The sequence below is a fragment of the Amblyomma americanum genome, chromosome 11 (genome assembly GCF_052857255.1).
Source record: "Amblyomma americanum isolate KBUSLIRL-KWMA chromosome 11, ASM5285725v1, whole genome shotgun sequence".
In the NCBI taxonomy this organism is placed as follows: Eukaryota; Metazoa; Arthropoda; class Arachnida; order Ixodida; family Ixodidae; genus Amblyomma; species Amblyomma americanum.
In genome coordinates, this window is record NC_135507.1 from 48364826 (window position 1) to 48387908 (window position 23083).

Sequence of the window (23083 nt, forward strand, 5' to 3'; positions counted from 1 at the left end):
GAGCCCATAACGTATGGAATGTATACAAAAATTGATATCACGTTTTTATGGAGTCTATAAGCAATTCACATAATTTCTGTACGATTTCCATTCGCATTTGCCAAAAGTAACCTGGCTGCATGGTTTGCTTCTCATTCGAATAGTAGAGCCCGTACGGCTACCCTGAATATGAAAAAGTTCTCGGAAGGTGAGCGCAATGATTCTCCTTAGCATACACAGATTTAGTGCTTCAGTGCTGGCATAATACCTTCAATATACGACTGAGAAGCAAACCGTCGTGATATGGACTCCGTAAGATTCCATACATGCTTTCATATGTCCATACCGAGTTCATATGATCCATACTGACTGTATGAAATTTCTTAAGGAAACGTATGGATATATGGAACTCGTCATATGGAAACTTTCTGTACGGACCGCTCGAAGTGCGAGAGTAATCAATATGTTCACGCATAGGCATCTGGTCAAGATTTTTGTAGGTATACAGGCGCCCTAAGCAGTTTTTCATTTGGGTTTCTTTGTCTAAATGAACTTACTGCTCCAAAAAGCAAATTAAATTGGAGTTTATAAGGCTTCACAATAGGATTTTGATATAAACATGCATTATGCCGCGTATATATTCAAATGAATACGAGTTATAGGCCTTTGCTTATGGCCCTGAAGGCACGGGGGCCCACAGGGCACGGCATAGGGAAAACTTAAAGAACTCCTGCTGCCCTACATCTTCTAAACATCTGTGAACGCACATCGCCCCACTCATGTATGAGACACGTTGCATAATTCTCCATTCGCACCATTCTTTACAACCAGAGGTTTCTAATCACGTCGCCTGCGTTGACTGCTGCTCTTGTAAACGTAGTGCGAACAAAACATTTGGGGAGATCGAAATACTGAAAATACTAAAGTAATTTGAATTTTTCACGAATGCAGAGAGTCTCAATACAACCCCGCCTCAAGAAAGGAGCACCAATCCGTTGGTGGAGCCACTTGACAGCCTCCAAACGCGTCCACCTCGGCTTCGACTTAGGCTTCGCTTTTGGATCCGACTTGTTTGCAGTTAGAAACGGTGCCTGCTGCTGACGCTGCAGCTTTTGTGTGCCTGAATACCCCGTCTGCGGCCATGCTGTCGCCGCACATAGAACCTCAAGATGTAGTGGAGGCCGCACATGCGGTCACGGAAGCGACTGAGGCTGCAGGTTCACCCGCAGTTGTGGCGGCGGCTTCGGCTGCTGACGGGCCTCCTGCAGTTATTCCGGTTCCGAATGCGGCACTGGTTCCTGCTTTGGATGGTGGCTGCTTGATTGAGCCGCCTACTGCACTACCGACTGAACGTGTGCCAGTTGCGGCCGCCGGAGTACTTGAGGGAAATACTACAAACTTCAAGTGGAACTGGACCACGTGCAGGGGTAAACCAGTGCACTGTTGCTGCACAGGAAAGCCCTTCTTGTTTCCGCCCAGTAACGAAGTTTCGCACTTGATGGCGCCACTATTTGAGAGAAACGGTCTATTTTCCGGGCATGCACCCTGTAACAATCTAGGATTTGCTCATTGAAAACGCTATGCATTTTAAAAGCGACAAAGATTACATATTTTATGAACACATATTTAGCTGTTTAAATAATTTGCCAGGAATGATTTTGGGGGTGTGCGTAGGACATTAGTCGCGATACGAGACATAGTTACTAACGAAGTCCAGTTTCGGCGAAGTATATCTCACAGGCTTGTGTAGATTGTATCGAAAGGGGTCACAAATAGGACACTGATACAAACTCTTAAAAAAACAAATTCCATTAGACTTAAATTAAGAAGCACTATACTAGCTTTTGTTGGATACAAACATTGGTGCTGATAGTGGTGCTAACCCCAAAGCGCTTCCGGTATCAATAACGTGGCGTTTGAAAAGTTTAACGCTGGTATAGACGACGCGTGTCGAGCTGGTTTTAAATAAGGCAGCGAGACACGTTAAGCTTTCCGCTTATTGTTCGATAAGGCGCTGATGCAGGTCACGACCTAGCTTTCGATGCTTAACTTTGTGCCTGGGGAAATTGCTTTCTCGAAAAACGCGCCCTCTTCAAACGCAAAGTGTCCAGGGGCGAAATCTCAGTGATGCCAGGGCAAAAACGATCGACAAAGCCATGTAGAAATATAAATAGGCGGCTTGCATAATTTGATTGTATAAAAAATAAAATTATTAAATCCGAATAACTGCCTAATAATTCAGTGATAAAAGCTGCTGAACATGTCTTGGCCGTCATGTCCGTCTCGCTCTAAAAATCGATGTAACCTTTTCTTTCAGCTGCAGCCCCATCCGAACAACCAGCCCGTGAGTACCCTAGAGTGAGGACGAACTGCAATGATCGACACAGCTCGCCCGGTGAGTATAAATCCGTCACGTACTATGCACGGTTCTTTAATGGATGTGAAGTCCTGTGAAATCAAATCGGCTCCGATTGGAAAGCAATCGCGCATTGGTGTGTTCCGGACGCGTATTGTTAGACTGCAACCATTACTGGCAGCTGGCCTCAGAGCTTTATTTCTGATGATGAACAGTATCAAGCATATAAATTACCAAGCACCCAGGAAAGAAGGCAAATCTGTACAACGCTGCTCATTTTGAACACGGAGAAAAAAGTTACTGTGTGGACAAGTTAAATAACATCCAATCCACGGCACGAGCTTGGGACTGTCACCTGAAAAGTGAACTGCGCTGTATGAATCCACTGCACCAAAGCATAGATCTCTTTGAGCTCTCTGTCCCGGAGATCCAGCGTGAGTGCGAAAAATGTATAAAAAGCTTATCGATGAAGCTGTCTGGGCAGCAGCGTTACATAAATCGTGCTTGTATCTCTACCATGCAATTCGCCTTTTACGAGTCTTAAATATCGCTAACAATGGCACAAATATTCACAGTCGTGAAGTGGACCCTTTCTACCACCAGGTGAAAATCAACTTCATGTAGGCATATGTTCGGCCGATACATTTGCGGCGGCATTATCTAGGTTCCAGAACAGACGCTCTTGCGGTCGTTCCATCTGTTGCACCGCTGGATATTGGGGAACAGTTCACAGCTAGAAGGATAGCCTAACTCTGTGCTGTTTGCAAGGTGGAGTCTTCCACCTCTAACCTCAACACGCGAGATGTGTGACAACGCTCTTCAGATGGCCAGCGCGTCCTCCACGGCGACGCATCGGAGGAAAGTTGCCTAGTCGTAGAGGAACCTAGAGCTCGTGCTTCTCGTCAGCTGCCACTTCGCTTTGATGAACACATGGAAGAGACACTCTGGCGCTCTGAAGAGAAAATCCAAGCCGCTCAAGTGTTCAATAGAAAAGTGGACAACCCTGTACATTGAACGTGCAGTCGGGCTCAGAAGTATTTGGTCCCCATGATCCTTGAACGAAGCCGATAGTTTTTTTTATTATTGGTCAGTTGGAGTCCCCACTTGCGGAGGCAATACAAGAGGGTTTTGACTTTCATCTCCACAAGTTTGGTCCCAAAATGGGGGCTACTAACGGAGCTATCAGCTTTGTTTGTTGATCACGCGTCGAAAAACTTTTGCCCCCGACTGTACTTCCTTGTGTCGCGTGCATAAGCCTTTGCCTCTCCCCTCTGACACCACCTACGTTGACGAAAGAGATAATTCAATGACACGGTCACAGTTATAGCATTATAAACAAATAAACTCAATGTGATAAAACCGCGCATGAATAAATTCTTAGCATTTTATTTCAGAGCGAATTATCCTACTTGAATGCGCGTGCTACGTAACTGTAATGTTCATTTTTGAAAACATGCTCAGAAACGAACGTTCAATCCGCTATGTTATTAATTAAACACGGTTTCCTCACGACAACCACTTCATTTTTGCTTAATCGGGCCTGAGATAACTTTCGTATATAATCTGGAAGGGAGACTACCGATGACGTAGGCTATCTTCGAATAGGCAGCACCCACTCAAGCGACTGTTGGTATAAAATCAAGTAATATTTAAAGAACCGAGAAATGACTCGCCACTCGGGAAAATCTTTTCTCACTAGTACTCCTCTGTGAGTGAACTGCATGCACACAGTTACTGGTTTAAGTAGAACGCATAACCTCTCTTCATAGGAATCTATGTCTGTTGAAAATTGATTCTGATTATTTTCCCAATTCATATGTTAGGCCTCGCCGCCAGGGATATCAACGTGTTGCGAGGCACGTATCACGCCAGAACCTACCCCTGCGACGCCTGTGGCTACCACTTCGATGTCCGCATGGACCGCCGACAGGTACGGCAATGTATATGCTAAGACAACACGCTTACACGCTTTCTGACTACGCCTAGCTCGGTAACACAATATGAGCACGGATAAGCAGCCAGAAATACCCATCGTTTTCCCTAGCTTTATCACTCGAATTCCAACACCTCAAATATGCTTGCGTGACCTTACGGTTAAAGCTAGCAGCACTGACGGCGAGAGATTTCGCGTCAGCTACCACATGCGGTCAACAGGTACTAGTTCAACAATCCGCAGTCACCAATAGCCTCACCTATTCAATGACGCTTTTAACAAATCTAAAATGACAGCAGACCAGGAGTCAATAGATTTCTTTTATGAGCATATATGTATAAATCATTCGAAATATTCATTCATCACAAATTGTTGGCGAGGTATGTGTGCGATGTAATTTATTAATAGCTTGCGCGAAAACTAAATAACCTATATTTATAGTAGTAGAGGAATGATCTATCTCTCTTCATCCGGCAACCCATTTTACTCGATTGTATTTGGCTGACAACACCAAAATATTTTTTTGTTCACACAGCCTCATCTCGTACACTTTTTCTTCCCAATGTACACTTTTTGGAAACCATTCTTTTTCAGTTTCTTCAATTGGCAAGCTAGCTGCTTGTAAATTTGCAGTCGTAAAAAAGAACTCCAATTCACTGATTCCCGAAATTTGTAAAGTCAAAGCTCAAATCAAGATTTCTTCTTCCCATAAGGGAAAAAGTAGCCAACAACTACAACCCTCTGCTCCCTGTTTCCACTGTACGCATACTTACGTTCCCAGTGAAAAAGAGCCCGTTTCGTGACTTTGAAGAGGCGCAACGGACAGACCTACCTCAACCACGCTACTACACATAGCGTATGTCTTTATGCCCTCGTTCTCATTGGACAAACGCAAAACCTTTATCATGTTAATGAGCTCAAGAAGAGCTGAACATCGTACCATAGACCTCACGCGGTCTTCCCCACAAATCTGTCGGAGCCAAATCAAGCTCACTCTTCGTTTAATTTTCAATTTAGGCCCCACTGACTCTTATACCAACCTTTTAAAGTACAGTCACTGGACTGGTAACTTTTAAATTCCGCAGACATTTTTCACCCTAAGCGCAGCATAATATGACCTAATTGGTACCACACAACCTTAAAGGTGCCTTAGAATGCATAGAGAACAGAATATTTCTAAATAAGTGAAAATACTTCGTCTAATCAGGGAAAATAAACAGTCTTTGGCAACATACGCTTATTGTGATTCTGATCAAGCAATTAAAAAAACATTGAGAGCACCACAGCAGCGATCTGAGTGTATGAGCATTAGCCTTGTATGCAGGAGGTGCGTGCTTCGTTTCCAAGTGTATTTGCGTGCCCACCTTTGGTACAATGAGTAGAAGCTTGCCCTCACCTAATGGCCTGCTCATCGGGGGTGAAATATTTGGGAAATAGCTCTTTGACATCGTCTTGTCTATTTGAAATTAACATATCATGGCACCCTTTTGCTAAAAGTGGCCCTTGGGCCATACATACCCATCATTGTTATAAACACTCCAGAGATGTCACTCATTCTGAAACAGCGTAGCGGGGGGGGGGGGGGGGGGGGGGCGTGGTTGTCAGGATTGAGCTTGAAACACAAGGTCGTGCTAGATCTATTTTTTACCGCTGGTAACGGTGAACTGGCTGGCTGTGCTTGAAGAAGTTGGTAATCGAACACCCACTGTAGAGCAAGTGATGAAACTGAAAGGCTTATTACCTTTCTCTGAATCAAAGCGGTTGCAACGATAACGCCTTTATAAAACTAATACACCCGCTTCCCTTACAAGAACGCCTGCCCGCACGTTTTTTCTGCATCCCTTATCCGTAGCGACACAATGTCAAGAATAGCCCCACCACTGCCCACATCTCAATCCAAAAAATTATCTTTTCTACACATATCCCTGCAAGTGCAGATCTCCCCGTGTCCATGCAGGCCTTCCTGGACTGGTTTCGTGACGAGAGAAACCTGGGCCACCACGTGTTGTTCGGCATGAGCCTGCTGCTGACCACCAGCCTGTCTCTGGCCCTGACGCTGTCGTGGCTGGAGGCGAGCCGACGGATGGCCAACCTCTCGTGGCTTCTCTCGGTGCCCCTGGGACTGGCCCTGCTCCTGCACAGCTGCGTCTGGGCGAGCCTGGCCGTCTACGGACTCTGGTATGGGAGGATTCCTGCATCGTAGGGCCTCACAATAATAATGTTTCAGTAGGTGGCATTCCGTATCCCTATTGAAGCTACTATACGAGTCGCTTGTATGAAATAATGGGAACATGGAGTCCACATGATTTTGAAAATATATGGACATCGAATGTTTTTGTGTAAGGAGTCCGTAAGCTTTCATTAAAATTTCCATATAGCTTCTACAAAACATGCATCATGTCGTACAGAGGCCGTAAGTTGCAGTACGCGCTATCCATGATATCTATACCGACTGCTTACGCTTCAAACTGAATTCATATAATCAATACGGAGATGTATGGAGTTACATCGGAGTCTCGTAATCAAAACTTTCGGTTGGGGTGTATCTCGTAATTGTGGGCGGTCCAAATGAACTTCTGCCGACCACTGCTTGTGAAGGTGCAGCAGGCAGCTAAAGTGAAGGCCTAAGAACTAAAAGAAATGAGATTTTGCTGTCTTTTGGAATTAGAACGAACGTTTCGGTGTGCACGTGACCTCCACCCCGTCGATCATTAGTGCGCTTACTGCTGGGACACCTGCACCACACTACTACAGTAGAGAATTTTCGTGAGGAGCAATTTTCTGACCCCCTTGAAGATTCTCTATGACCTGTGTGGATCGTATTTTGCTATTAAGGACAGTTTCTCTTGTAAATTAGTTTCCTTAACAGCCACTGCTTAATGCCGCACTCCCTGAACCGATGTTGTTTGCCGCCTATAAGCCCCGTCATAACGGTGGCTGTCATTGACGCTGGGGCAAAAGAATGAACGAGGGAGAAATTGATAGACAATTACGATAATGGGCAATAGGAAAGATGAGCCGGCTCTCCAGATGTGGTAGCTACTACCTACCACGCCCGACAGGTGGCGTGTCACACTGCTAGTCGCAAATCAGCAGTTATCAGTTAACAAAAAGGTTAAAGAAACAGAGAGAGCTTTGTGGAAAACAGGGATGCTGACCAAATCAGCACTGAGAACATACCGGATTTTAAGCAGTAAATTGCCAAAGAAAATATCTATGATAATTGTAGGGGAAGCTCTTTGTTGTTTGAGGCCAGGACGGGAGTTTTGCGGACTAACACATATAGAGTCAGGTGCCTTGAGATAGACACGTTGTGCGTTGCGTGCGGAGAGGAGAAGGAAACGGTTGAACATTTGATACTTTTCTGTAAAGGGCTCCACCCTACAGTGGAAAGCAGCGGGGCTGATTTATCCAAGGCATTGGGGTTTAAGGACAGTGAAGGGAAAGCAGATTTTAAGCGGGTAGAAGTAGCCAAGCGAAGGTCATCTGATTGGTGGCTAAAATCAAAAGAAGAGTAAAATTTCATAAGTCATGGCTAGGTGGCTTCAGCCACCGCCCGATTTGAAGGGTTCAGCCTTATCCATCCATCCATCCATCGCCCTCCAGGATGTGCGCGTGGCAGCCATGTTCCGGTTTCCGGTTCTGGAAGCGGCTTCTGAACTGCCCCGTCTGACCTGCTTCTGCTCTAGAGGCGACGTTATCGCACTTTATGTGTTAACTTGCCCCGGATTTAAGTAGGCAGGCAAGCGGCACCTGGGCATTCAGGGTTACCACCCTAGCCGACCACCAGACACTCGAACCTGGACCCAAGGGCCACAATACCGGGCCTTGTAGGAATTTATAGCTTACAGCGGCCTGCACATACACGGTCTTAGTCAAAAATATGCAGCCCAAGGGGTTTGCTTTCAAGCCGTTCAGCAAGGCAAATATCTCCGTGTTGTTGTTCCTCTTAGCACAAGTAAGTAGGGTACGTGAGGTTTAGCGTTGCCAAGCTGCGCAGACGCTATGGGAAAACCCGCCACGGCGGCTCAGTGGTTAGGGCTCTCGTCTTCTGAGCCGGAGATCCCGGGTTCTAACTCGACCGCGCCTACCGAGTTTCGATGGAGGCGAAATGCAAAAGGCTTCCGTGTGTTGTACAATGTCGCTGCCCGTTAATGATCCCCAGGTGGTCGAAATTATACCGCAGTCCTCCATTACGGCACCCCTTTCTTATTTCACTCTCTCCTTTATCTCTTCCCTTACGGTGCGGTTCGGGAGTCTGCCAATATGTGAGACAGACCGCGCCGTTCCTTTCCTTAGAACCAATTTCCATTTTCTATGGAGAACGAAGCAGTGAATGGCTCCGGATTAGTTTCGACCTACCAGTGTTCTGACTTCGTTATGAATGCATCGCCACCGAGCTATTTGGGCGGCAAAAGCGCCCACCCAAAGGTTTCCAAGCTTTAAGCATCATTACCCGCTAAACCAGAAAGCGTCATTAACTTACTGACGCCGTTATTACTGCACGTTGTTCGCAGGCAGTATCCGATGGCCTACCGGAGATGGAAGGATGAGATGCTGCCCATGGTCGGCCGACATTTTGTCAGCATGACGCAGACATGTGCGCCAGCCGCCCCTGCCCAAGCTCCGTAGTTCGAGCCAGCTTCCGGTCACACTCAGCCGTGGCTCCGGTTCCTGGATCCCCAAACATTAGGCAGATCGCGTTTATTGCTTTTCGAGTTTCTTTTTTATAAATCTTCGTTCTATGGGTATCGCTACGCATCAATGTGTGTTCTACAGAATGGTTATGTTCGTGTGAAAATGGCGCCCAACGCATGCAAATAAAGCGAGCGTTTTACTGGTATCCAGCTGATGATTGCTTATAATGTATGAACACGAAGCATTTTTGTAGAGTTCTTCTCGCTACTTCCATCAATGAATAATAAAGGTTTGTCACACTGCCTTTTTTCAAAATCGGTTCGATAGTGGGAAAATTCCTTCCCTTCTTGTCAAAGTCAAGACCTCCGCTTATATTCTTGCCGGCTTTTCGGGAACATTAAAGACACGGTATATGCCGCAACCAGGAGCCACAGTCTCGCGCCTGCTTTCCCGGCTTCGCTAGTGCCTCTATTAGAAAAACACGATCACATTGCTCCTAATCATATATGCACTGCTGGGAAGCCAATACGCTAACATTTTCCTTTCGACCGGGGCTACAAGTTAATTGGTTCAAGCACTGTGCTCGTAACTTGAGGCCTCTGATTTTGATCCAGTGTCCATGTTCACTGAAAATGGCTTCTGTATAAAAAACAAAGCAATTTTATGATGCGCTTTCACTAACTCAAAAAAAGTGCATGTGATTTCTGACCCCTACAAGAGAAGGCGAAACTCATCTGCATGGCGCGATTATCGTTAATTCGTTGATATGGGCCTTGGTGTAGCGGCGCTTTGCTCACAAGCTGACTTAGTCGCTGTGCCTGGCTGTGCGCCAGAGATTCTGAGGAGCCGTGCACCTTCGCCGCATGCAGTTTTCTCCGATAGAAGAAATTAAGTTGAACGCAACTGGGGCACCCCTATAATGCCCTTGCTGGCACGACCGAGAAATGTCCATTAAGAAAGCATGGTAAAATTTTGGTGCACAAACGATACAAATGCAAATTGCTCTCAAGGTGTAAGCAGTATAATCCACAAGTGCAAAGCCCACTACATTCACTACAACGAAGCTTCTTCGAATTCCAGATGAGCTTTCTTTTATCAGTCGGGGAAAGCCATCGTTCTACGGCCAATTCTGGAGTGGTCCCAGCAGAGTGCCATGCGACACTCCAGAATTCTGCCAGGCCTGTGACCAAAGAAAGCAAAGTCCACGTGACCACTGGTGCTGGGACTTGCAGCCAGCGCAGGTTAGACGCGGAGGGAGAAAAAAGATGTCGGCCGTCCTCAAAGATGTGGAAATGTCCCCGTGAGGTGAAGAAAGAAGAGACCACAGACGTCGCCTAAGGCGCTCGGACGATGTGAATGACCAAGGCGGTCAATCCCGCAGTATAACATATGAGCATGGCACGAAACAATATATATTACGTTTTCGTAGGAACTGTTGCGCCCACAACTGGGTTCTTACTTTATTATACGGGGTCCACGCAGAGTGAGGCGAAAAGAAACACGGGCATCCAAAATAAGCCAACAATTTCAATAATCAAGTACTTGTCGGGCTACTGGTGCCTGTGCGGCTCACCTAAGAGTGATGGTTTTCTGCTGTCTGGTCCCTCGTAGTCGGCGCACTCACGAAGCTGCGTTTTCCGTCATAAAGACTGAGGTAGTCTGCTGCAGCAGTGGCGGCAGTGGCGTATGGAAGAACTTGATCAGTGGAACGGGCAGGTGGATAAGACTTAGTCTGGATCTCGTTCTCGGCTACGTGGCTGATGACGTCAGACAACTCCTGAATTTCTCCTACAGCCTGTCTTCTTGATCACCACGAAGCAGAGTGCGGAGCCGTGGGGCCCAAATCCAACCTAATAAGTAGAATTAGCTACGTGGCGGTTTCGCTCTCGCAACGGCATCACAGCCCTGTCATCACGTGCTACTCGCTGAAGTGGCACTTGCGGACATGCGACCCGCTAATTTGGTGATTTCCCACGGCGGTCCCGGAACTCGCAAGGCCCCTCTGAGGGTCTGGGTGCCCACACGCGGGTTCCGCGGCCTGCCTCTTGCCCCGCACACGACGTACATATGAAACTGGTTCCGCTCGTCACAGAACGTGTGACGAAAAGTAAAGCTTCAGCGAGTGTAAACAGTTTTTCCAGATGACTTCATCATCTCGGGGAAGCAGGAAAAGGGCTTCTGAAGCTCGTGATGTCTACGCAGGCATGAACTATTGCTATGGGTATAGTACGTACCACAAAAACGTGACAAGGCTCGATCGAACCAGGCGCACTTGTTGCCTGGGCGCTGGCAGAAAAAGGTGGAGAAAATCTGAACCAGAGCGAATAAGAGGATGGCATACCGAAGAGTTAGGCTGCACGGTGTGTAGGAACAGACTGACAAAGAGGCTTAGTCTAGCCAGATATATTCATCGCATCGCTTTAATTCCCCCCAACTGTCACGCTAATCTGCCTGAGAAGCCTGCAGGGCGATATATAAACAAGCAGCTCTGAGATCACAGTTTCAGTATGGGTGATGGGACCTCAACGTGGTCTCAACTAAACTCTGATGCCATAGCCAGCTGACTGCTCCCGAGAGTACAATAGCTTTAGATAAACTAAATCCTAGATCACCTGCTGGGCTTAGAGCGAAGGCCACGTGACAATCCACGCTTACTGATGTCTTGGACTTCATTCGAAAAAAAGGGCATACGACGAAAATTTGGTTCTCTACTCAATATATATGGTTATGGAAATGCCACAAACAGCAGCAACAACGTATACTTCAGAAGTGAAAAAATGAATTTGTGAAAACTTCCAGCGAGAGTTGCGCAGGATTTACGCAGCAAGAACCGCTAATTAAATTCTGCCACTGAGCTCTTTTCCACACATTCACCTACTTTTGCAATCGTATGGGTCCCAACTGAAAAAATTCCTCTCCCGCCAACATCCTCGCAACGAACAGGTGAGGTAAAAATTGATATCGAGTATGAATAGCTGCATACCAAAATTCAGCATCCATAGAAGGCATCGCTACCGCACGCTGCTGGCTGTCGCTCATGCGGCTATGAAGGTTGAACGTGTGCAGGCGTAATGTTGCACACACTGTTCGACCAGTAGTACTTATTCACGTCGAACAAGCCGGCCAAATTAAAATAAGTGACGAACAAGCATCGAAAACGAGGCTCGTTATTCGGCAATTAAGAAGATTCTACTCTCGCCGCCTCCTTCATTAACAGAAAGGCCCGGCAGGGCGAAATATCTTGTTGAATGCTAAATCTTGTTCATCGAGGATAGGTAATTGGCAGGGAGAGGATTAACGGTGGTTTCCCACCTAATCGCGGTCGATTCACGGCTCGCCATTTCCTCCGCACAGCTGCGCGCAGGAAATGACGCCACCTGGTGAGAGGCCGTCGAGAGAGCAGGTTGGAGTCATTGTTTTCGTCGTTGGCTGTGCGAATAGTGACTAGGCGGGCAGTAGAGTCGCGGCGTCTATTGGCCGGCGACAAACAGACAGGCCGGTATCGACCTCGCATCTTTTCTTTATACGCGATGTGCTCGAGCTAATTTCGTATTCGCCACGAACTTAATGACGCCCCCATAGGAAAGGAAGGTTTGCGATGTGCCGCTCGATCTTAGCGCTGCAATCGGCTGGCATGTCCTGAAAGAGGAATTACGACTAGCATTAGAAACATCAAGAATGCTAGCGGTGTCGATGTATTGTTGTTTCGCGCTGGACGTATTCCACGGTAGGTACTGCCTTTAACGTGAAGTGCGTGACAGCTTGGACGTGTACACCGCTCATTGTATAATGCAGGTGTGGTGTTAAATACAATTCACTCAGTACAAATGGATTCAGTGAAAGGGATTGCAGTTTCCGGCACCGAGCTATCGCAACGGCTACCTGAACGGGAAATAGTTGCGCACGGAAACCATTTTTTTTAATTCAGGCCGTCCCTTCGGTAATAACTCCTGCCTAGGGTATTACTGGAGGGCAACATGCAGGATGTGGAGGTCCTCAGAAATGTGCGTTGTAGTGACCACAGGATGGTAAAATCTCGAATTAGCCTGGACTTCAAGAGGGAACGAATCTAGTGAATCGGAAGCCTATTAAGGAGTGAGCGGTAACAGGGAAGGTAGAGGAATTTAGGACACCTTCCCAGAACACATGTTTGGCTTCGACTGAGGACAACGACATAAAAGTTCAGGCAGTGAATGATAATCTCAAAGCTATCATTACGGAATGCACAGTAGAGGTAGGCTGTAATACTGTTCGACAGGATACCGGCAAGCTATCTCAGGAGACGAAAGATTTTATTATGAAACGCCAAAGCATTAGGGCGTCTAACCCCTCGGACAGAGTAGAACTTTGAGAGCTATAAAACTTAACGAGCACAGGGTAACCGACATAAGGAAGTTTAATCTGGAGGGGTTCGAGTATGCTCCAAAGAACGGAGGTAGCAACGGAGGTAGCCTAAAAGCAGTTCAAAGGAAACTAGGCATAGGCAAAAACCAGCTATATTCGTGAAGAGACAAACAGAGCATTGTCATCAGCAATATGCATCAGATAGTTAACGTAGTAGAAAGTTGTACAAAAAATCTATGCTGTAGCCACTGTAATCAGGATGTTAGGAGAGAAACAGTAGCGCACAGCAAAGGGACATCCCGTCAGTAACGAAGGAGCAAGAAAAGAAAGCCTTAGGAGCAATGCAAAAGGCGAAAAGCAGCTGGTGAGGATCAGGTAACAGCATGTCTGTTGAAGGACAGAGGGGAGATTGTGCTACAAATCCTTGCCCGCCTGTATAAGCAGTGCGTTACAACCTCGAGCCTACCAAAAGCTTCGAAGGACGCTAATATAATCTCAGTTGATAAGAAAGGAGACTTCAAGGACTGGAAAAATTACAGACCTATCAGATTACTGTTCTTTGCCTTTAAGGTATTTACTAAGGTAATCGCAAGTAGGATCAGGACAACCTTAGACATCAATGAAGAAAGTGATCAGTCAGGCTCTCGTAAAGGATACTCGACTGTGTACCCTATGCAGGCCTTTAATCAAGGAAGAGAGGAATGTGCAGTATATAACAAACCCATATACATTACCTTTATACATTACGAGAAGGCATTTGATTGAGCCGAAACTTCAGCAGTCTTGCAGGCATTGCGGAATCAGGGTGTAGAAGAGGCCTTCTTAAATATACTGGAAAACATCTATAGTAGCTGCACAGCATCTCCTGCCTAAAGTCAGGAATAAAACTCAAATAAGAAATGATGTCAGTTAGGGAGTTGCGATCTCGCCAGTTCTATTAACCGCCTGTTTACGGGGCACTCAGAAGCATATATAGGGAAAAGTTGGGAATAAGAATAAATGGAGAAAACTCTATGCGACTCGCTGATGACAGTGCTTTCCTAAGTTAGTGATGAGATGAACTGGAAAACATGATCAATGAGTTAGACAGGCAGAGTAGTACTGTATGTCAGTAAATTAATATGCAGAAAATCAAAGTAATGTTTAAGTCTCGGAAGAAAAAAGCAATTTATAATACGTAGCGAGATGCTGGAAGTTGTATGGGAGTACGACTACTTAGGGCAGGTACTGAGTGGAGATCCGGATCTCGAGAGCGAAAGAACGATAAGAATAAGAATGGGGTGAAGCACATTTGGCAGCTTCTCTCAGATCATGAATGGCATTTTACCACATTCCAATATCCCTGAAGAGAAAAGTATACAACAGCTGTATCTTACAGGTTATCACCTACAGGGAAGGAACGTGGAGGCTAACGAAAAGGGTTCGACTTAAGGAAAGCGCAACAAGCTATTTGGAGCGACATGGGAGAGGAGTTTGTACTGCAATGGGCCTAGTCAGTCTGGTGATGATTTTAATACTAATGAACATTAGATTATTTACACCTTCGCCACATTCTCTAATAGCCAGCTGCGTTATATCCGGCACATTTGTTCGTAATACCAGCTAATAACTTTTACAAATATGTGTATCGCAAGAGGAGAAATCGTTTAACACTATTGGGAATGCACTGCGACCAAAGTGTGGCCGTAATGGCCACCTGAAGGTCCTCGGAATGCACATTTTGTGGGTGGAAAGAGCGTCGGTGCGATTCCTACACATATTTTGGGCTTCATCCCAGTCAGTCATTTTATACTCAAGAACATGCCAAGTCATTTCAGACCACTTCGAGCGCTCTGCATCGAAAGAGGGGCCCCCAAATTTCTAAATTTTATGCGAATGTAGGTTCCGGGGTGATCTTACTTCGATGTCTGCTATACTCGCACACATATATAACTGATCGAAAGGATAGGTATCAATTGAGGCGCTAAGCGCACAGTGTTGATATCTGATAGAATGCGTTCACGTTGTACTGTTTAGGTCAATTTAACCTTCAGTGCAGGCAAACTCGTCCTTTATAAACGTAAGTAGTAAGAGGGCGCTAGTACCTAATGAATACTCAGCCATATTAGAAAACCATAGAGGCGGAAAAATACGAACTCCCCCTGTGCACCAATCTCTCAACAGAGAGGAAGCTGTCACTTGGAGACAATTACAGACAGGTAGGCTCTTATCCAAACCGACACATACTAAACAAAATGCACCCAACGATATACGTGGACCGCTGCCGCTGTGAAGTCCAACAAGGTCTGGTACACAAAAAGGTCTGGTACACAAGGTGGATACACAAAAAAGAGAACAAAGCTGAAGATGCCCCAAGGCCGCAGAAAGAAGCACCAGGGTGCAATAAGGTTTTTAAAGTTAAACTTTACTACTCTTCTCCGTAACTTCTATCGCCGTGTGCGCCGTCTGCGCGTTTTACCTTCAACCGAGGAGAAACCACCTGACAGCTATGACGTCACTCAGCCGCCGCCGCCGCCACCGCCGAAACCGAGCGCTCGCCTGTTTATAAACTCGCCGCGGTGGCTCAGGGGTTGGGGCGCTCGGCTACTGATCCGGAGTAGCAAGGTTCTAAACCGACCGCGGCGGCCGCGTTTAGATGGAGGCGAAACGCTAGGGCGCCCGTGTGCTGTGCGATGTCAGTGCACGTAAAGGATCCCCATGTGGTCGAAATTTTTCCGCAGCCCTCCACTACGGCACCTCTTTGTTCCGTCTTTCTTTCACTCCCGCCATCCTGCCTTCCCTCCCGGAGCGGTTGAAGTGCCCAGCGAGGAAACAGTTAACGCACCTTTCTGTTCGCGATAAACAAATAGTGCTCGTTTAGGGTTAGCGGATTTAACCTCCCAAAGCTACTCAAGGTATGTGTGACGCAGTAGTGAGGGGCTTCAGAAATTTCGACCACCTCGGTACTCGTAATCGTGGTGAAGCAAAAATTACCCGGTGTTTAACTCCGCTTAAACCGCTGTGTGATGTACAAATGCGTAAAGACGTAAATGATGACTCCAAAACCGAAACCATAGCAATGAGATGGCCCAACTCCCAATGCTGTGAACAAATTTCTGGAGGTGGCCAAATTTTGATAATGAACCAGGCCAAATTTGAAGGTCGCCATCGCGTCGGGCACGCACAATTGTGGGTGGACATCGATTCTGCTCTAAATCTGTCAACGTCAAGTTTCGGGAGCAGCCTGGACCAAATTCTTGCCGCTTGATTTCACAGTTGCTATGGCAACGAGCGATGGACAAGCAAGATGCACAACCAAGATGGAAGAGCCAAGATGCTAGATGAAAAAGAAAAGTTAAAAAGTGCTTTGAGTAAAGTAAATGCCGCGGTAACTGTCTCACATATCTCTCTAGATACCCCAACCGCGCCGTTAGGGAAGGTATAAAGGAGGGACTTTAAGAAGAAAAAAAGAAAATGGGGAGTGGAGGCTCTGTGGGTAATTTCGACCATCTGGGGATTTCTTATTTTTTCACGCAAGAAAAATTGAAGATTGAAGATTGGAGTTTGGGGAAGCAAATGGCGCAGCATAGAGGAGGCGCTGGTCTCACTTATCGGCGGATACCCTTACTGCGTCTTAACGGAGCGGTGAAATAATAATAATAATAATAATATATAATAGTTTTTTGGGGGAAAGGAAATGGCGCAGTATCTGTCTCATATATCGTTGGACACCTGAACCGCGCCGTAAGGGAAGTGATAAAGGAGGGAGTGAAAGAAAGGAAGAATAGGTGCCGTAGTGGAGGGCTCCGGAATAATTTCGACCAACTGGGGATCTTTAACGTGCACTGACATCGCACAGCACACGCGCGCCTTGGCGTTTTTCCTCCATAAAAACGCAGCCGCCGCGTTCGGGTTCGAACCCGGGAACTCCGGATCAGTAGTCGAGCGCCCTAACCAATGAGCCACCGCGGCGGGGCAGCGGTGAAAGAGGCGCAAGCATGATATTAGCGCATGCGAGTGCTTTCGAACCAAAACAATTGAGAATCATTGCAGTCCTAAAAACAACCTCTACATTTTTTTTTATCATTTCAGCGTACCGCTCCATGATCTGCAAATTAAAAGCATTGCGCTAATAAAGAGAAGCAGTGCGTATGTCGAAAATAAGATAACATTTCAATAAATAGGATTTGAGAGGGAGAAATCTGGTTCTTAAAACTCGTCCGTTTTCATGCGTTCGGAATTCCAGCGTGCAGGTACCCGTGCCAACTACAAATCATCATCTAAAGCGGTTGATTGTCTGCAATCTCCTTTTGCCTTCGTAAATATCCCTAAAATGCGTGTCAACTCGTTGCGACAAATTAAATTCGGCAGAGACAAGACTGCTTACGTCAGAGAACTACAATGTATTACACTCCCAAAGCATTACTCGACAATGCTCACAGGTAGGTAGGTAGGTAAAAAATTGGCTTGGCTTAGCTCAGCTATGCGAGCATATACGTAGCGAGAGCTGTAGTTCTCCGCTGGTTACGCATGTTGTCGAGTTGTTTTGACTAAAATCTTAAGCATTGAAGAAGTATTCAGTGAGACACATTGTTTATTTATTAAAAAGTTTTGACAGAGATAAACTCTGCTCGATGATCGGCAAAGTAACGCGCAGTTGTCTGAATGCTGCCTACACAGTATTTAGACTGGTTGATTTCCCTCAGATACGCAAGGTCAATCCCTCCGGTCAAGGATCCGGAGTACCCAGTTTCGATGTAGGCGAAACGCCAAGCTGCCCGTGCGCTGTGCGATGTCAGCGCACTTTACAGATCACCCGGTGGTCGAAATTATTCCGGAGCACTCCAATGCGGCACCTCTTTCTTCCATTCTTCTTTCACTCCCTCCTTTATCCCTTCCCTTACGGCGCGGTTCAGGTGTCCAACGATATACTAGACAAATACTGCGCCGTTTTCATTCCCCAAAAACCAATTATTAATATTATAAAACGCCGGACCCGCTGTGCAGGCTCAGTGGTTTGAGCGCTCGGCTACTGATCGGGAGTTCCCGGTTTTGGACCCGACCGCGGCAGCTGTGTATTTATGGGGGCAAAACGCTAAGCCACCGGTGTGCTGTGCAATGTCAGTGCACGTTTAAGTTCCCGAGGTAGTCGAAATTATTCCGGAACTCTCCACTATGGCACCTCATTCTACCTTTCTTCTTTCATTCCCTCCTTTATCCCTTCCCTTACGGCGCGGTTTAGGTGTCCGCCGATATATGAGACAGATACTGCCCCGTTCAATTCCCCAAGAAACAGATTATTATTATTATTATTATTATTATTATTATTATTATTATTATTATTATTATTATTATTAAAACAACATGGCGCCCAGTAAGGACGCATGTGTGCTGTGCTCCCGTCCGTTTTTTGGTAAGCAGCAGTTTTTTCGTTGTGCCGACTGCAACAAACGTGTACACGCGAAGTGTGTCACTTGGAGTGACGACGAGCTGCAGCTTTTGAAGTCCGGCTCGCGACCATTCATGTGCAATCTGTGTTTGTCGTCTTGCGGCGGTGCTAAGCCTAGCGACGGTGGCGTGTCAGCGGCTGCATTCCTTTCTTCCACGGCCCACCAGCCCCATCACCCGACCGACCCGACCGGTTCCCTCGCTTCCTCCCCGACGGGCGAACCTGACGGTGCGCTTGCCTCGCTTCGGGCTCTCCTCCTCGACGCACTTGAGGGAATCTCGTTTCTGAGCGACGAGGTCGCCCAGCTGCGGGAGGAGAATGAGCGCCTTCGTGGTGACAACTCGCGGGCGCTCGCTCTCCAGGCCGAGGTCGTTGCCTCTCTGCGGGCTGATGTTCGCAGCCTACGCGAGGAGCTTGCGAGGCGCCCTGCTTCATCGCAGCGTGATCCGCCTTTCGTCGAGCCCCTGTCCGCGAGCAGTCCTTCCCGTATGCTCCAGCCATCCAAGACCTACTCTGCTGCCCTTCACAGTGGGATGGCACCCGTTGATTTGGCCACCTTCCCGACATCTGTATCTGTTCCCCCACTTAATTCGCCTGAGGCGCAGAAGAAGCACCGTAGCCCAGCCATCACTGGCTCGTCGAGCTCATCCAGTCTGAACGTCGCCAGACCTCAGAAGCGCCCGAAGGCTATTTTCGTCTCCAAGCTGTGCCCCGAGACAACGTCGGCTGATTTAACGAACCATCTGAAGTCCGTGAACGTCACCCCCCTTTCCTGCCGGCGGTTGAAAACGAAATATGACTCCTACTCGTCCTTCTACCTCACAGTCAGTGCGGAATTCTACGATCAACTTGTTGACCCTTCGATGTGGCCTACGGGCTGCATCTTCAAGGCTTTTCGTGGAAAACTCCTGGATGGTATGTTACATCCTTCCGAGCTGACGGTTGATTGCAGTCAACCCTAACTTGGATATATATTACCAAAATGCCCGAGGTCTTCGGACTAAGGGACCTGTATTTTTTTCCAATGTTTTAGCCTCTTGTTACTCGGCTGTTGTAATTACTGAGACCTGGCTGTCTAGCGAAGTTAACTCAGGTGACTTCTTTCCTAATAACTATTCTGTTTTTCGAAGTGACCGCCCTGAATCAGCTTCTAAACAAAAGGGAGGAGGAGTGCTCATTGCTTTTGACAGTTCCGTGCAGTGCGTTCGGCGTTCCGACCTGGAAACCATCGAAGAATCTGTCTGGTTAGAGCTAACTTTAACTCGACATCAAAAACTCTTATTGGCAGCTTTCTATATTTCCCCTAATCTGCCTCCTCCTGCCTACGATGATGTACTACATTCTATTGAATATGTTATCACTTCTCATAGCAAGCACAAACTGCTCATTTTAGGGGATTTTAATACTCCAGGTATTAACTGGAATACCTTTACATATTCACACAACAATCATTATGTAGTTAGTAAGTGCAACCGGCTTTTAGATTTCATAGCTTTTAACACCTTGCAGCAACACAATTTAATTGAAAACTGTTGTGGTAATGTTCTTGATATTTGTTTATCTAATTTTGAAAATGTTCGTGTCTCGACATCTGACATCTCACTTACTCGCTGTGACAAATTTCATCCTCCAATTCTAATAACGGCTTCGGTTTCTGTCCCACCTTCTGCTAATTCAAATCGTGAGGGGAATTCCCCCCGTTTCGCTTATGCACTTGGCGACTATGTTGGTCTCTTCGGTTTTTTCTCTTCTGTCGACTGGTCCGTCTTAAACGAAATCAGCGATGTTGACGAACAAGTCAGTCGCTTCACTGAAATAGTTCTCAATGGTATGCGCCAGTACATACCTGTGCGCACTCCTACTCGTAGCAAGTTTCCGTTCTGGTTTTCCAAGGAACTTAGAACAGCGCTGAAACTTAAGGAGCGGGCCCACCATAAAGCGAAACGCCCTGGGCTGGATACATGGGCAGATGAATTTCGCCGCTTGCGTTCCCTTTGCAAACGCCTGTACAAGCGTGATCATGAGTCCTATCTTGAATATTTAGAGAATAGTGCCTCTAATCGTCCTACTGAATTTTGGAGATACGTTCGCAAACGCTCGAATAAATCTGATAGTCATATTCACTTAGTTGACTCTCATGGGAATGAAATTCGGAACGTCGCTGACGGCTTTGCTCAACACTTTTCCTCCGTGTACAAATCTCCACGTTGCGATTCCGTATGCCTTCCAGCTGGCGCACCTAATTCCGTTCTTCTTGACGAGAAGTTAGTAAGTGAGAGTCTTAAGTGTTTGAAACCATCTTTGTCCCCTGGACCTGATGGCATTCCAGCCGCCATAATAAAAGCCTTCAATAGTACCTTCGTCCCTGTTTTAACCACGATATTTAATAACTGTTTGAAAAATTCTGCCTTTCCCCGCGTGTGGAAAACGGCGCGTGTTTTCCCTGTCTTCAAATCAGGAAACAAATCTGATGTTTCGAACTACCGCCCCATTTCTCTTCTTTGTGCAACCTCTAAGCTTTTTGAATTAGCTTTGCACAAAGTACTTTCCTTCCACCTCAAACATGTAATCATACATAATCAGCATGGTTTCATAAAAGGTCGTTCTACTACAACTAACCTTGTGACTTTTATGACGTATACATCAGCTGAAGTCCTTCAAAGGAGTCAGGTAGACGCTGTGTACTGTGATTTGAGCAAAGCTTTCGACGTTGTTACTCACTCATTACTTCTTCAAAAGCTTCTGCTGCTTGAGATCGACGTTTCAATTGTAGCCCTCTTACGCAACTATCTTCTTGATCGGTCCTGCTTTGTCAGTGTAAATGGACAGACCTCATTTGTTTACACTCCAACCAGCGGAGTTCCTCAGGGCTCGGTATTAGGCCCGCTTCTGTTCTCTGTTTTTATCAATGACGTTTCCTCCGTGGTCAAAAACTCCTCGTTTCTCCTTTATGCGGACGATATAAAAATGTTCAAGGCAATACATACTCTTCATGATTGCTTGTCATTGCAATCGGACATATCCGCCTTCTCTGATTGGTGCTTGAAGAATGGGCTCACTCTCAATTCATCTAAAACCAAGGTTGTCTCATTTACGCGTAAAACGCACAGTCTTCTCTACTCTTATTCTGTGAATGGTAGGCCGCTGCCCAGGGTTGATGAAATTAATGACCTCGGCGTACTTTTCGACCGTAGCCTCAGCTTCTCCTCTCATACAAAACGCATTGCTCTACGGGCTATGCGTACACTCGGCTTCATCTGCAGGCTTTCGAGAGAGTTTCGATCCCAACTCCCTTTCTTAAAGCTCTACCTCTCCATATGCTTGCCGCTTTTGGAATATGCGTCTGTTGTTTGGAGCGGCACTTGCCAGTCGAACTGTGAAAAAATCGACAGAGTTCAGATAAAGTTTTTACGCATATTTCAACATCGGTTTTCTTGCAAAACTTCTAGCTCTAATCCCAGACGGAGTAACTCACTGCAGCTTCCTTCTCTTAGCTGCCGTCGCGTGAGGGCAGATATAATTTTCTTGTATAAACTTCTTCATGGTCACATTCTATGCCCTCAGCTCCTAGCGCGTATCCTTTTGCGTGTACCGCGAAAGAGCATAAGGGAATTCAGCCCATTTCAAGTTTCTGCGCTCCTGCACTCCCTCTCCCCTCTGGACAGAATGCAAAAGTTGTTTAATTCTCTTTGTCCTCACCTTGATATATTCGAAAATTCTCTCCCTTCCTTTATATTGAATGTCCGTGACGTTCCACTTTGAGCACTCTTTTTCTCATACATAACTTCCCCTTTCATGCATTTTGTCTTTACTACACTTGTGCGTTTGCACCGGTATTATATTGTTTTTTTCTCTCCTTAATTGTACATCACGTGTACTTGTTTTCATTAATATTATTTCTTTAATACTGTGTACTCACGCCTGATTGTCTGTAACGCGTTCACTAATTACATTTCTTATTGTGTATGATTGTATTTCTAGCTTGTATTTCAGAGATCTCTTATTCGTTCATATTAGTATTGGCTTTATTCTTGTTTGTATTTTGATATATGCTGTACTTGGCTGTTATCGGTCGTTCTTGTGTTCATTCTCTTTGTTTATTGTTTTATTAGTTATTTATATGTCTGTTGCCTGTTCTAGCTGTTTTCATTTACCGCTGTTCTCGCTGTTTCCTTGTTCTCGCTTTTTTGTTTCATGCTTGCTGTCGCGCCTAGTTTATGTGTCTTTTTTTTCTATCGCCTTGACTGCTGCATTACCTCCCCTGAGTGTCTTCCTTTGTAGTGAAATAAATGTACATTTTGTGCGTGTGAATGGTGTACCAGCACCAAGACCTTTGGGTTGTTCCTGGGCACCGAAAAAATAAAGATTGATTGATTGATTGATTGATTGATAGATTGATTGATTA

The 23083-nt window shown here is 46.2% G+C and overlaps 1 protein-coding gene across 1 annotated transcript; it reads left to right on the forward strand.

Moving 5' to 3' along the window:
• Positions 1–697: 697 nt before the first annotated feature.
• On the forward strand, positions 698–8900 carry LOC144109592 (uncharacterized). Its single transcript, XM_077642411.1, has 5 exons — positions 698–1406; positions 2297–2374; positions 4159–4265; positions 6226–6446; positions 8786–8900. Exons 1-5 carry the CDS (start codon positions 1121–1123, stop codon positions 8898–8900), a joined length of 807 nt encoding a protein of 268 aa, XP_077498537.1. The 5' UTR covers positions 698–1120.
• Positions 8901–23083: the final 14183 nt, after the last annotated feature.